Genomic DNA, 15,804 nt, shown 5'->3' with positions numbered 1-15,804 from the left:
ATCATACCTCTGCAGTGCTGTCACTTTGTTCTTGTTCTTGTCAACTGTACCCGTAGATAACTGGAGGAAGTTGGGGTTTAGTTTGTATAATTCTTGCAGTAGTTTCTGTTCATATTCCTGGTGCTTACCCGCCTAAGGAAAGAGAAACTCTCAATGAATGAATACTGGTTTAATATATATTTTTACAGTTGTAATTTTTTTGATATATAATATACCCGAATATATATAATATACCTGAATATATATCACCAAGCTTAGTAATTTAGCCTTCACAACTTACCAGGTCACTCCTATCAAACTCAAAACAGTGCTTCTCACTCAGCACAGATGTGATCTCTGACTCTAAAGCTTGCCTAGAAATCACTTCGACGTACCCACCAATTTTAATTTTTTAAGAATTCTAAAGCAGAAAAACCCCTACAACCTTATTAGAACTTACTCCTCAGTCCTAATTAAGAGCTTCACAAATATACCTTAGAAATCACAAACAGCTATATCTCCAAGGCAGTTTGTGTTTCATATATCAACCATATTAAGCTTTTCAGAAAATGGGAAGACACAAAGATTTCTTTTTAAACAAGAAGTTCTTCCAAAATGGAAATAATTTTATATTGGTTTAATAAAACAGCTGAGGTGTATGATGTGACAAGCACTATATCCTAAGCAGTAACTGATTAATCATTATTTCAAGTAACTGAAAAATTGAAATATTCTTTTCGCTAATTGAATCTGTTGAGGACAACTTCTTGCTTTCAGAAACTGAGGAGGTGTAATCCAACTCCAGAATACTAGAATCTGGCAAGCGAAGGGAGTATTTTTCAGTCTAGCTCACAGATTCTGTGGCTGAATCTATTAAAACAAAACCAGCAAGGTCTACTCCTACCCCCAGCATTTAAAGTAACATCTGAAATTCAAGATGAGCATTCATATTTTTTGTAGGTTGTTATGACACTCCAACCTAAGAATTATTACTTGCAAGTTAAGTATTGTTATGAGTTGAATCAAGATGCAAAACAGAACAGTGAATTTGTCAATAGCTTTTATCTACAGTTTCCATATACTAGAAGATGTCCTCTAGCAAAAGAAACAAGTGCCAAGATTTATGGTCAGGTCTTCTGAATCTTAAGTCTGAAACATGGAAGTTATTATCTATGACATCTTCAGTATTGATTTAAAAGGTCTCACACTACTTATACATCTAAAATTTAACATTTTTTACATTACTTAATATTTTGTTTTATTTCCTTAATTTTTTGTTGGAACAGGAATAGAATTAGTGCACATGCAATGCGGACATCCTCCTAGCAAAATTTTACAACCTTAAAGAAAAATGTATTTTAAAAAAAAAAAAAAAGCACAAATATTTGACAAAATACAAAAACCAGTACTGCTGATAAACTACACTCCCTTATGGGTTTCTTCAGAAGGCCAACTGCATTCTCACTGGAATACTTCAAGTCAAACACTATCTATGCCTCCATTCTTTTGCTACTTAATTCTCCAGTTTTCCATTACTGTTTGATTCTGAACATGTCCTTATGTAGTCAACTTACACAACCCTCAAGAAGGGTTGAAATATCTGGTGTATGCATCATCTTACCCACTTGGTCAGTGTCTACACCCAAGCTGCTACCTAAAGTAGGAACAAGTGTGGTTCTACTGTATAGCTCACCTAAATGCAAACTTTATGAGATATTCTGCACCCTGGAAATGCTTCTTTCACCAGCCAACTATGATTATAAGCAACTAGGTTGGCACAGACATTTGAAGGGCAAATGTTACGCAGCTAAGAGGAAACCTCTCAATCTCTCAACTTGCTTCAGTGGCGAAAGACTGAATATCATGGCTAGGTGCATCAGAGGTCAGTCTTAGGTTTATTTACTTGTCACATAAATGCAAGAAAGAAACAAGATTAAAATCCCATGGAGAAGCTTGTAGTAACTGTGTTTTATTTGTAACAGACAATTCAGAGGCCAAACTTAGCATCTACAACCCACCTAAAGTTCCCAACTTCACCTTCAGAGACTTCCTGTAGTTGGACTTCTACCAACTTTTTAGTTTGCCACAATATTTAGCTCTGTTAACAACTATTTAACCTAGAATGTAAATTCATCCATTGACAATTTTTTTCTTTTAATACAGAGTCAAAGTCTGCAACAATAAACATTCAACCTCCTTAAATAAACCTGGAAATTCATGGACGCTGGCACACTGACAGAACAATGTACTCAGCAGCTCCATAATTTCCAATTATTTTTAAAGGCAATATGAAATAAAATCTAAGCAATATAATAAAGAACAGGGAAGGAAGATTCATGCAATTTACCAAGATGATGTAAAATCCACTCAAGACTTGTGAAGATACTCATATGAAAATTAAATCCTGACCAAGGTACACAGCCTATCAATTTTAAATAGCAGTCAGGCCAGAGGACTGACAGTTTGCCACTGACTTCTATAAAAAGGGCTGTAGAAAACATTCTGTGAACTACATGCTGCTAGAAGGAGAAATACTAATACTATTAATACCAATAACACTAATACTACTAATAATACTAATAATGATTTTTGAAAATAGGATTGGATAAACACATGGCATTGATAAACACAAGCCACCGGGATTGAATCTGAGTATCTTTTGTAAATGGAAACCTTGCTTCACTAACATGAATTTTTCATACAATCAGTAAACATAAATAGGGAAGATTCACAAAATTTTAAAAGAAGTCTTTGATAAGGTTTCGCACCAATTATTCACTAATCTGCCATGGAAGAGAGGAAAGGTTCCTTTGTGAATTGAAGCTGGTTCAAAGGTAGAACTCTTCTAGGGTGCAGAAGCAAGCAATGAGGACTAATGACTGGCATCAGTTCTAGGCAACACCATTGGCATGAATGAAAAGGGACTGAAAAGCAAGTTCTTTGCTGACAATATCAAGCTTTTTGGGTAACAAACTGCCATGTTGATAATGAGGAGCTCCAAAAGAATCCCAAACAAATCAGCAAACAAGCAAAAGGCAGCAAATAAGCTTCACCAGGGTCATGTCAGCTGACAGATGAAGGGAAAAGCAGTCTACACCATAGTAACCCTCTACTGATCAGTGAACCAGCTGCTACAGCTCAGAAAAGAGGTGCTGAGGTTACTGACGACAGATCTCTGAACAGATCTCTTGATTAGGCACTAGCCACAAAAAATGTTCTGGGCATCATTAAAAAGGGCACTTAAACTAAAACAAAAAGAAAAAAAACCCCAAACATTATCACACTGCATGTAGGACACTGAAGACTGGCAACTTAAACTTGGCTTTCCCCACATGATTCATCTGAGCTCTGCATCTCAAGGAGGACACAGCTAGAAAATATAGAGAAGGGCAACAGAAGTTAGCAAAGAAATGGAGCAACTGCTTCAAAAAGTTTAAAAGCCCAGAAACTATGATTTGGAGAGAAAACTGGGAGAGACTAGATCAAGTTTTGCCACATCCCAAAGGCAATGAATAGGGTGAATAAGGGGGCTTGCTTTCAGCAAGCATTACAAAGCTAAGGTTAAGGGACACTGGACAAAACTAACTAGAGAGCAGTTTAACACAGACAAAAGAAAGCACTTTACAAAACAGCTAGTGAATTTCTGGGGCTTGCTGCCACAAAAGGCTAAGGGGTTGGCAGTATCAACAGGTTCAACGTGGATTAAATAAATTAATGGCTGATAGCTTTATAAAAAACTAAAAAGACTAGATGGAAGCATACCCTCAAACATGCATATGTAACAGATCTAGGTGGTGGGAGAAATGCAGGGAAATGAACAGGGAAGGTGGCCTGGTTTGCAACTTGTCCTTGATTTTTCCTTCAATTGCAATATATGCAACAAAATATATACAGTAGGGACTGTTCATCTGAACCAGAAAGGTGTCATTTTAATTTATGAAAACGTAGCTGAAATCCTCAGAAATAATTACTAATTTGTGGGAAGTATTTAATAGATATGGGCATTCTTCCTTATTCTCTGGCTTACATCAGCCTAAAACATCAAATAAGTTCTAGTAGAAAAACATTTGTGCTGGCCCTAGGAGTGGGGACTCTCTGCATGCAATGAAAACAGTATGCAGTGAAAAAAATTGAACTGTTCTTTCCAATATCCAACTGGTTCATCACCATTTGGATTTCAAAATTCTTCTTTACCATAACATTTAGCAAACACATTACATATATAGACTAAGTCATAGAGAGCAAGACATACAAGCCACATTTCATGTGTTTCCCATTCATTACACTTACCTGCATTTCTTCTTTTGTGAAACTGGCTGCTTCATCACCTAGCTCATGTAGATACATACAGTCTGGTTTTGGACACTGCATATTTTTTAGAAAATAACTGCAATATTTTGTTGTACCTAATGATGCCTGAAGGGAAAAAAAATATTTAAGTCCTGGAGGTTACGAATATCTTTTACCATACAAGATGAAAAAATCTTTATATTTAAAAAAGAAAAATTACCTCAAGTTTTGAAATTCCATCATAATGCATTTTTGATGCAGATGGAATAAAAAGTCCATTTGTAAGAAATCTATATATTCTTGAGGATTAGATAATTAGGATGCATTTTTATTTTCATCCAATCTAAATAAATGCCAAAGTAAGAGCCTCAGTAAATATCTGTATAATCATAAGGAGACAAGTAGCAGGGGCAGGAAATAAATAACTAGATTTTCCATAACCACCAATTTGGCCAAATCAGCCTGAACACCGGTTTACATAAACACAAGGAAAAAAATTTGATTTCCCAGGGAGCTTTTGAGAGGTGTGGTGTAGGGACAACAGAAATGAAAGCAAACAGTGGGTTTTCACACTGTACTGTGACACTATACAACAAAAAAGCCACTATGAGAACGGGGATGAAGTGCACACCTTTGCCTCAAACAGTAAGAAGTTATCTGCTAACCCGCCAAAACACTGCCTGTTGGATGCTCACTGAACTTCCATTTTGGGATTAATACCAGGAAAAGACCTCAAAACCCAATGCACTGCATGTTCCCGTTCAGCAATACAAGCATACCCATACAAACAAAACTGTATACTATGCCCTGATACTAGTGTTCTAGAACATATACATAACCACATAAAAATATGACCACCTTAAGTGTTCTGCCGTCTACCACCACATTATTGACGCACTGTATGGCTCTGAGGGCATCTTCTGACCGGATGTAGGTTACATATGCACTGGCACTTGGACCCTAGAAAGAAAACATACACTGTTTACTTGTTATTTTTCTTTCCCCCGACAGATCTGATCTTGAAGTCACTTTTTTAGCCACTCATTTCATAAACTGGTATATTCAGGGCTTAATGTTTTTAACAAGAAACTGACAAAAAAAGTAGAAGTCTTTAAAACTCATATGTGATGCATAAAGAATGAAGAAGAAATGCATCAGTATGTTGCACGAATGTTCTAAAAATAATTAAAAGACATTTTACCTCCAAAATGCAGATTAGTGACTAAATGCCATATTGCTGCTTCTTTAAAGTTTCTCATCCTGTTTCCCAATATTCAATCTTTCTACATTGCAATTTGCATCCAACTTTGAGGGTCTGCTTGGACAATGCCTCAGTAACTTAGCAGTAATCTGATTCTTGCAATGCCTTTTTTTTTTTACATTTACCTATTGCTTAATCAGAAATAAAGAGCCCTAGATTCACTCTGCACACATCTTTCTTCCAAAGGAATTAAAATTTTAAAAATTACAAAGACCTCTGACTTACCTGTGAGCCTGCATATGACGTGCTGTTATTAATGACAACTTTATGTATTTTACCAAACTTCCCAAAATATTCTGGTCGTTTCAAAACCTACAAGAAAAGAAAGTTGAAGTGGTATACTTATTCATACAGAGGTGCACTTATTCTTCTGTCAAACTGTGCAGCTAAAATCTTTAATTAATAAAAACCAAGTCGCTCCTACAAAGTAGAGCACATAGGTTCGTATCTGTTTTCCCACATAAAACCATGGTTACTTGCAATACAAAGTATGTTGCCACTGCAGAACTTACATGAGAAATATCCAACATTTTATGTTATATTTAATAAAAATTCTTTCAGTACTCTGATTACCCAAACCCCACCCTGGCAAAACATATCCCATTAGCATAAAAAGTTCCTGTATGTATCTATTTATAACTTGATTTCAAAAATAAAAATCACATTCGTTCTAGTTTTAAAATAACTATACACCTTAAACTTGCATTCAGCTATATTAATTACCAGGTACAAAATGCTGAATCCTGCCTGCCTTGCCCTACACTCCAAAGAGAAACAGAATAAACCAATTAGCTCAAGGTAGTCTCAAGTTTTCCAAGACCAGGCTAAGTAGAGGAAGACAACAGAAAAATTTCTGGGGCAAGAAGAAAGATTTCAGAATCAACATCATGCCAAAACGAATGAGTGACTAACATCGGTAAAGGAAAAAAATACCCATCTTGCCCTTCCTAGAATTAGTACTAACACATCATTTAGGGACCCTGTGCAAAGCAAGAACATCACCAGCATATTAAGCAACTCTGCTGAGTAACCGTTACCTGTGTGCCAATGAAACTGGCAACATCTGACAAAATTACACCAAAGGCCTTTTTTTTCCATTTCTGTGATGGAAGAAGTTGCAAAAGTATTGACTACTCAGACTGAAGGTAGGTTAAAATTAGGGTATTTCTAGTTTTGGATAATAACCTGAAAGGTTATATAGCAAGATTTGTTTCTTCTGCTCCATCTTCATACTAGCACTGGATACCAGCGCAGTTAACCTGTACTGATTCAAGAACTAAACTATCTCCTCTCCCTTCTCAATGCCTTCAAGAATGAATGGCATCACATAAGGAACATCCCAAAGAACTACAGGGCACGCTGCATAGACAACCAGTCATTCACTGGTGTCTTCTGAGTGCTCTTCAATTGGTCTACACCCTCTGGAAGAATACTACACCCACTGTCCAGGCACAGAACACAATGACAATCCCAAAGAAACTTTCCTTCTACTCAAGCACATTGCAGATTATACTCCTGGTAAAATCTGACACCATAGCCTTCACAATTTTCCTAAAAACATGTCAACAGAAGAGGATACACCTGTCCTCCATTATCATCCACAGACCTATTTCCAGAAACAGCATATAGCAGCCAAGCTCCCATTCCAAATAATCTCCATTTATGAAGGAGTTTTCTGCCTGCTTAAGCAGAAAACTTGAATATATAATATACTTTTTTAGCTCATCTCTCTCACGCTAGGTTTCTTGGAAATCTAGACACCCTGTGTTACATGCAATATTCAGTAAGTACACATTTTCTGGTGTATCATTGAGAATACTGCTACCAATACACCTAGTACAGCACACCCCCACCCTCACACTAAACCCATTCCTAGTTCCTTCAAGTATTCAGTGTAGAATGATCTGAGGTCTTAAAAAAAAAAATTCAACTGTATTTACTACTATTTCTCTTAATTACAAATCATCCATCTGGCCAAAGAAACCAAATTTCAATAATAAATTCAAATTGCATTTTTCAATAACAAATAGCCCCAAGCCAGTGATGACAGTTGCTTGCAAATACTTGCTGCTGTATTTTAGCACACATTGAAGTGTTATACACCAGATCAGTTTTAACTTTATTTTCTCTCTTCCCTTCTTATCCTCCAGTTTTTTCTCCTTCACTAAAAGCATCATTTTACATTTGTTCTTTACCAGCCTACAAAAATACAGACCACACTCTGAGTCCTCAGAAACAGCCATTTCTGTTTGAGATTTCTCTAGATAATTTAGTCTAATAAAGTGAATTTAATCAGGCACAGTAATTTTGAGACACCTATATTATCCTGTAGTACATTTCCTCCATATTCTAATTCAAGACACTTCTACTCATTAGCACTTATTCCATTGGCCACCTACAGCTATGACTGATGATGGAAGTAAATAAGGCATTTTAAACACAATCAGTTCTCTCAAATGAAAACCTCATTTTTGGTGATGCAGAGTAGCAAGCCAACTCTTCCCAGGGTCTTCCTCATTAATTTTTTCCCCACAACTTCGTAAGTGCATCATCCTTAAGTTCCTTCCTAGCTATACTTGCAAGTGTTGGATTTTCTCTTCTGTCCCAACAGATTTGTGCTATACTGTATATCAGTTCTTTGTAACCCAACCAAGCTCCCATTTTAGAATTGGTGATTCGTGACAAAGCTGTATAGTGCCAGGAGATCCAGCCTAGGAAAATGAGTATCTAAAAAGTCCTTATGCTTATTTTTAGCTTAAAACCAAGCTCCCATTATTAAACAAATACATAGAACAACTTCCCAAAAGAAAAAAAAAGCAGAGCATCTGTACTCCCTAAAACAGAGACAAACACTTATTGAGGTTATTTTGGAGAAGGAAGCTGAGTAAGTTCCATTCAGAAGAAAGCATCTCATGAGCAGTGAAACTTTGCAAAATTTTTCACCCTTCAGGGAGACACAAAGGTATTCCAGTGTTTCATGGCAGCAAATGAAGAGCAAGATCTGCAGGTGTTAACTGCTCACCTCTGGATCTGCTAGGCGCTGGGATAGCCCTACCACGAAGACCAGGTTCTTCTGTACAACCCGTACACTGGCCAAATGTTTGCGATTCTCTGATATCTTCTGTTTCCTCTCATTTTGTTTCTGTTTCTTTTCGTTTTTTATCCTCTGCAGCTCTTCCTGGGAGAGTGGTTTGTACACTGCTGGATCTTCTGGATATGGCTAAACATAACAAATAGCATTAAAATCAACTAATACAAGAAATACCACATTGGAAAACCATTAATCACCATGTTTTAATGCAAAAATTTCTTTATTATAGTGATCTGATTGTTATAGCCACACACATTACAGCGGCATGTTCATTCCTTTGGGAAAGGTAAACATCTTGCATATTTTCAAGGAATTCTCCTAATTATAGACCTGATATTGATTTGGGCAACAGCCACATTCTAATCCAGCTACCTTGTCAATTTGGTAATGTTACAAGAAGCTGCAACACAGCAGCTAACACATTCTGTTATAATTTCACCAAGAGCTTACTAAGCAGGGTGAAAGCATGCACTTTGTATTTATTTATTTATTGTCTGATACGTATCTGGGTACTTAAATGTATTTAAGTATGAGATAAGAAATCAAAATACAAATGTAGTTTCAGTGGTCCACTAAGTCCAAGACAGTAACACCATTACACCACTAACTTTACACTGATAACTTCTAGTGAAGAAACACAGTTTCTGCATACTGACTTAGCAGTACTCTTGCCATGCTTATGCACCAGTTTGAAATTTGGTGTCTCCATCCCTACAGGTAACTCCTCAAACACAGACATAACACTGTGTATTTTAATCTCAAAAGTATACAACAAGTACAAGTGTCCTCAGAGTTACCTAGAAAGATTGCTTTATTCATGCTATAAAGGCACTATTTTAGACCAGTCTTGCAGACTACAGTGCACTGCTCTCTGCCCCAGATTGCTCCTCAAAGCAGTCCCACATTCCTTACCTGTCCCAGTTTTTTCAGACTGAAAAGTCAGGTTTCACATGTACACAAAACGCAACACTAAGCACAAAAGCAAGTACATAAAATACATCTCAAACAAAGAGAAGAGTTTCTAAACACCAAGAAGTAAAAAATGAGAAGAGTATGGGAGATGTGAGTCAAGGCCAAGACTTAAGATAAAGAAGCTTAGCTCAAGCTCACCACTATGTTGAACTAAGGTCTTTGCTTGTACTACCCTAACTAAAGGTTTCAGCATACAACAAAAATGAATTTAAGTTTTGTCATTAACACAGGGCAGTCAGGAAAGAGTACAAAACTACTTGTCACACTAAATAACCTGAGAAGAATCTACAGCAGATGAAAAGGTTTAGGTTAAAAGTGTATCTTCCTTATCGTTGCATGATGTTACTCAAAGAGCTATAAAGTGCTCAGTCTTGATAGTCTTCTGAGTACATCCCCAAGCAAACCAAGACATACTTTTCAGTTTAAAGTTCAGCATCATTATGCTACACTTGAGATATCTTCTGAAAACCTGCTACAGTCAACTTGAGCAGATGGCATCTCACAGTCAAACATCAAGTCCTCTGGAACATGTTTTAGTATCACAAAGGAATTAAAATTTGTAAGATACTTCAGCATTAGCCAAAGGTGTCCTTAACATGAAAACACAGTAAGGACTCAAGTCACCCTTGAAGAACAGTCAAAACCATAACATTTCTCAAAAAGATACATTATTCAGAGTTAACACTGAATATGTTATACAGATTTCAGAAAGTACTTGATGAACACCAATGACCCACTAGTAAGGTCATTTGAGATTTTCTATAGCCAATTATTATCTTGTGTTTTAACATATGTACATATGAGGACTTCAGAGATACAGAATACACTTAATGAGCCTCTCAAAGTCCGTATTAGCCTATTATTTGAACTAAAGAATATTGGGTTAATTTACAGATGAGAAAGACTACTCAGGGCAAAGAGTCAGTTGACTCAGTTATCACTGAGTTCAGGCAGGAATAGGAAGGAAAGTGCACCAGTATAATACAGATACAGTTCCAAAAATATGGCTTGCCCTACATCAAGTGCCGTTTTATCATATCCACAATCCCTTCTTTTGCAGATTAATTCCTTCTCCACATCCCACACTATGCAAGGCAAGGCTTGCAAGAGTGCTGCTCTCTGGTACTGTGCAAGAAATGCATTCATGGTTTTCAGTAGATTCAGTAAGGCTCTAGATGGTCCAAGAAAACTACAGCAAACAGTGCCAAAATTCGTCAGCTTCTTTCTTGCCAAGTATAGCCACATTCAGAGCATATTCTCAAGTGAGTAGCATGTCAGGCAGTAGGCTTCTTCTCTGTACAGCTATTTGATGCTGGAGGTCCTTAACATGAGTCAGGAAACATCCTGGGTAGCTGGAGCATAACCCTGAACATTTACATGTCCATAGTAAAACTAATAGTTTGTATTTCTACAGGAGAGCATAAAAACTGCTAGTAGGAACACAACTAAGCAGCAGCTTCAGAATCAGGGGAAGAGAAATGTCTCCATCTCAGCAGAAAGTTTGAGGCTAGCTGAAGAATTTCAGTCATTGAGTAGCAGCAGTAGTTGGTTTGCCAGCATGGATAACTGCACTTGTTTGAGCAACAGAAGCTTCCAAAGGTCTCACTAGATACTGTGGAGCTGCATTATACATCACATGTTTTGTATGTATATCACTGGTATGACATGCTGATAATGTTTCCAAGGAATATCACTAGTTTGATACCCTGACTTGCAGGACCTGTAAATGAATCTGCATGCACCTCTTGAATCCCAAGAATAACTCAAACATAACTGAGTGGTAGATGATTTTCTTATCTATATAGCACGTGTGGCATGATACCAAATTAGGAGATATTGCACATTTCAAGAGGGTAGAAGGCAAATAAGCATAGCAGCAACACTTCAGAAACTGATCCTAAAAAAACTAGTCTTAAAAATAATTTTCCTTTCAAAAAAGGACAAAGTCAGTCTACAAATAGGAAAATAAATTATTTCATCTTCAGAGTCATTGCCTCCCACAGTGCTGAAGTTCATGGACTCAGCTGATGGCTCAACTACAAAAAGATGCATGCACTGAAGACTGCTGGAACATGTCTCTGAAAGCCAAGCAAGGGGGATTGACTGCTGGTGTATCTCACAGTACCATTTTGTATGTTGTTTACTCTGTTTAACACTACAAATCAGAAGTAGAGAGAGGACTACAGATACCAGAAGCCCTCAGGTCTTGCAAAAACTGAAGTGGCAATGCTACTGACAATGCCCACATCTGATTGTTTTCTGTTTTTTTGAAGATACTTGTTTAACATACTATCTCTTAATGCCTTAGCTGATAGAGGATTTGAGATCCAAACAAAGTAGCTATCTCAAGTGTTATCAGCATTGATGTATTTTCAGATGCAAGACATTAGGAGATATCAACATCACCAATTCACTAAGTTTAGCTGACACCTTTCACTTAAATTACACAAATGCGTTTCAGCAAAAGCCAATGAGGCTACCTGAACAAGTGTACCATCATGGAAAATGACCATTTTGTTTACACTCAGTGTAAATTGCCCCTAGTCCTACAAGAACTTCAGCAAAAGTTGGAATGTCTCTTTTGAAGTCTCGTTTCTTTAATCAGACAAGGCCCTTGATGAATTCTCAGTCTTCCTGACTAATTTTGTCTTGTTATTAAAGTTTTGTTTTCTTTCAGACTTTTTTCCCATTTCCCAATTGTTAAAAGCTGAGCTGTGATTTATCAAGCACTTTGCTTTTGTCATTCCCAGATGGGTCACATTCCTTCCACACAATGGATGCACCAACATTTCCCACTAGTTGTCCTGTGGCAAGCACGTCCTGAAACAAGAAATACAAAGAAAGTCAATAAGGTTTATGCACAGTACACACCATAATACTTGTATTTTAAAAAAAGGCAATTTCCTACCTGTTTCAAAACATCCATTGTTGTACCAAACCACTCAGTTGTGGGATTAAAAGCATAGGAGGAAACACTGACATTTGGAGACTATGCATTAAGACCAAGTGTTCCTTTTACACAGAAGTAGCAGTGGAAACATGGACAAAAACATGCTTAAAGCATGTTAATTTCTCAATCATACATGTAGCCCTATACCATTTCTCTCCAACTCGAACACAAGGTTCTAGGAGAAATAAAGGCTATTACATCAAGGAACTGGAGAAAAAGTCAAAGCCACACCACAGGAACAACTGTGTATCAAGTTACATTATTTGGTGGAAGAGCAAAGTAATTAAGAAACATGAATGAGCTAGGCTTTTTTGTTGTTGGATTTAAAAAGTGCAGGAACTGACACTAAGGTCAGAGAGTCCCATGTTCCAATAAAGCAATGGAAATGGTATGTATTATTCACATGACAAACGGTGCCTAGGCTGCTGCTTTTTACAGAAAAGAAAATAGAAATATCACTGCAAAGATAAAAATCACTGGCTTTAAAACCAGAACCAGCAAGCCTGCTGAACTGCAAACCAGCTTTTCACTACAGAAATCTCTTCTGAAGAGAGCATATTTTCATTCTAATCTGACTAGTTAGCAGCTTTTTCACTAACAGTTAAGAAATCAATTAACTGGAAAAAACAAAGTCTTGCTTAGTATCTTACAATTGGCTACAATTTCTGAAAGGTATCACAAACTCAAAGCAAAACAGTTCCATTTTTCTTTTAAGTAAATATTTTTGCCGTTAAGGAATTAAACAGAAAAAATTTATTTCTCTAGAAATAGATTCTGAGTCTATTTCAGAAGATTCAGACAAAGTTCATGAAGTCTTTAATATGTTAATACTAGGAAGTACCAGTTTCCAACCAGCATTTAGGTTTAATTCACAGTACCACCTTACTTTCATAAATCAAAACAACGCAAAAGTTTGTGCTGTTTAATAACTACTGTTATTCACCAGAGGAAACTTAAGACTGATTAAATCAATTGATTGCAACCACATGAAGATACACTTCCCAAGCAGATGTTAAGCTATATAACAGTTCAAGCATGTAGAAATACCTTCTCCTTAGTAGAAAAAAAACAAGCTAACATCTTTTCAGTTAGAAGTGCATTAAAGAACCTTAAGAAAATAATGGTATATATGCAATGCATAGTTAAGATCTACCAAACTAAAGGCGTATGTGCCGCTGTAGCATTTAGCCAAACTATTTCATTACAGACTTCTCCAAAATGTCCACCAGACCCTTCAACCAAAATCCCTAGACAGGGAAATTGTTCACTGCTCCTCTCCACAGATTAGTGCTCCAATCACTGGATAAGCCACACTGCATTCAGTAACACTGGCACAAATAGCAGATTTCTACTATGTAATTGTGAATAACACACTCATCCTTGGTTTAATATATGCTTATTCACAGTTCATTTTGCACTGTAAGTATCCTGCCACTGGTATACCCATTACAAAAATATGGCATACCTGTCAAAACCATTGTACCTACTATAAACTTTCCTGCTAAAATTTTGCTGCTTTGCCATGTTCTGTGCTTCAGCATTTTAAGTGGCCAAAACCAATACACAGAGTAGATACGAATAGAAAAGTGCTCAGATATTTCTCCAGAAGCCTTACTATGCACAGATAGGGACTACTTAGACATATTGAACTCAAATGCACATACCTGATTCCTTCTGTCCAGCACACTTTAAAAGATGACTTCTTTAGACTTATTTAATGCTGCAACTCTGTAGATCAAGATGATTTATTCCCAATATCCTGGTGGGCATCTCTGCATCACAATGCCTTTGTCTGTGCCACAGAAGAAATATCCTCCTCAGCCAGCCTTCTTCATGCCAACCACTTACAATTCCTCAAAGATATCTTGCAGTCCATGGATGAAGAAAGTATCAAGAACATAATCCTCATCTGTTATGAAAAAGAGGTGTCCTTCCTCTCCAGGAACAGTCGGTATGTTTTATTCCAATCGTAGCCCTCATTCAAGCTTTCCTCATGAAACAGTTTTTCTGAGCAAACTGTATCCAACTAGGCAAAATATTTGCACGTCCAATCACAGGGCAGAGTATTCCACATTTAAGAGTTCAGCTGTGGCAGTATCCACATTTCAAAGAATTCAGATACCCGGAGGCAGTGAATAGCATCCAGCTTTTGTGAATTTTCAAATACATTTCACAAACTTCCAAGAACAGGTAAAAAGTAGTGTAATAAATCCAGGTAGATGAAGCAACTCACACAGACAAGGAAATCTGAGAAATCTCACGTTGTTATCAGAAGTGTAGAAATTTTCTTGTACTATGGGAAATTACTATACAGCATATATCTCAAGTAGAGAATGATTTGGCTGATGACATGTGGATCTTCCTTGCAGAACACAAAGCTCAAATATTGCAGCAAATTTGCAGAATTTTTTAACACACATGTTACTATGGGATACCCTTCAGGCTTGCAGAGGCATCCAAACACAGGTGATAGCTCTACAGTAGCCAAAGCCAGAAAGAGCAGCAAGAAAATATGGCTGGAAGTGCTTATAAAATACTGTGGCAGTGAATAAAGATAGTGAGACTAAGTAAGATTACTTGGGGTCTGAAAAGGAAGCTGTAACATGAAACAGGAAGACAACAAAGACATAAACTAAGGATAGGATCATGATTAAATAGGAGGAGAATGAGAAGACATAAGTAGCTGCAATTACGAGAAAGGCCAGACAAGAAAGCTACAATCAAGGTAAGTCATTAAAGACAAGAAGATATTAAGAAAGAATTTTATTAAACACTGAAGATAAGGAAATAATGAGTTTAAGCAAAACACCAGAAGGAGAAATAAAATAATTCAAAGGAAATAACAGTGAAGCTGATGTGTACAGTTGTGGCCAACCAAAGGATCAGCTGGACATCAAGACACAGGGATATATCAAGTACTACCTTCAAGCACTTGGCAACAAGATCAGAACAGCAGACAAATACTTTTGCTCTAGATTTTGAAATGCTTTAAAGTTTAGCACCACTGGATACTTTTCCAAAGGTTTCATATATTTACTATCCACTAAAATGTGGATTAAAAGCTCCAGTGCCACAAACAAAACAAGCAAGTGCTTTAAAAGCCTGCCTCTCGGTCAGCTCTGTCAGTTTAGCTAAACCTTAGCTCTCAGCAAACCCCTGATTCTGGAATCCTCACTGTTCTTCCTGAAAAGACTTTGTTAAAGCACAAGCACCTCAACAATTTTTTTTTAATTTTTGGCAGTTCTCCTAGCATCAGCATGC

At 36.9% G+C, this 15,804-nt stretch overlaps 1 protein-coding gene across 5 annotated transcripts in view; it reads right to left on the bottom strand.

Moving 5' to 3' along the window:
• CNOT4 (CCR4-NOT transcription complex subunit 4) overlaps nucleotides 1-15,804 on the bottom strand; it is a 77,108-nt gene that overhangs the window by 27,030 nt on the left and 34,274 nt on the right. For all 5 annotated transcript variants that reach the window (XM_085047329.1, XM_085047326.1, XM_085047355.1 and 2 more), the window contains 5 exons: nucleotides 8,553-8,750; nucleotides 5,756-5,842; nucleotides 5,128-5,229; nucleotides 4,270-4,395; nucleotides 8-132 (listed from right to left, as the gene is read on the bottom strand). In XM_085047329.1, coding sequence (XP_084903455.1) covers nucleotides 8-132; nucleotides 4,270-4,395; nucleotides 5,128-5,229; nucleotides 5,756-5,842; nucleotides 8,553-8,750 — 638 coding nt within the window. The remainder of the gene's footprint in view (nucleotides 1-7; nucleotides 133-4,269; nucleotides 4,396-5,127; nucleotides 5,230-5,755; nucleotides 5,843-8,552; nucleotides 8,751-15,804) is intronic.

This window comes from Lichenostomus cassidix, chromosome 1Aa (assembly GCF_008360975.1).
Source record: "Lichenostomus cassidix isolate B80296 chromosome 1Aa, HeHo_3.0, whole genome shotgun sequence".
Classification (NCBI taxonomy): Eukaryota; Metazoa; Chordata; class Aves; order Passeriformes; family Meliphagidae; genus Lichenostomus; species Lichenostomus cassidix.
This window is presented reverse-complemented; position numbering and strand designations above follow the sequence as displayed.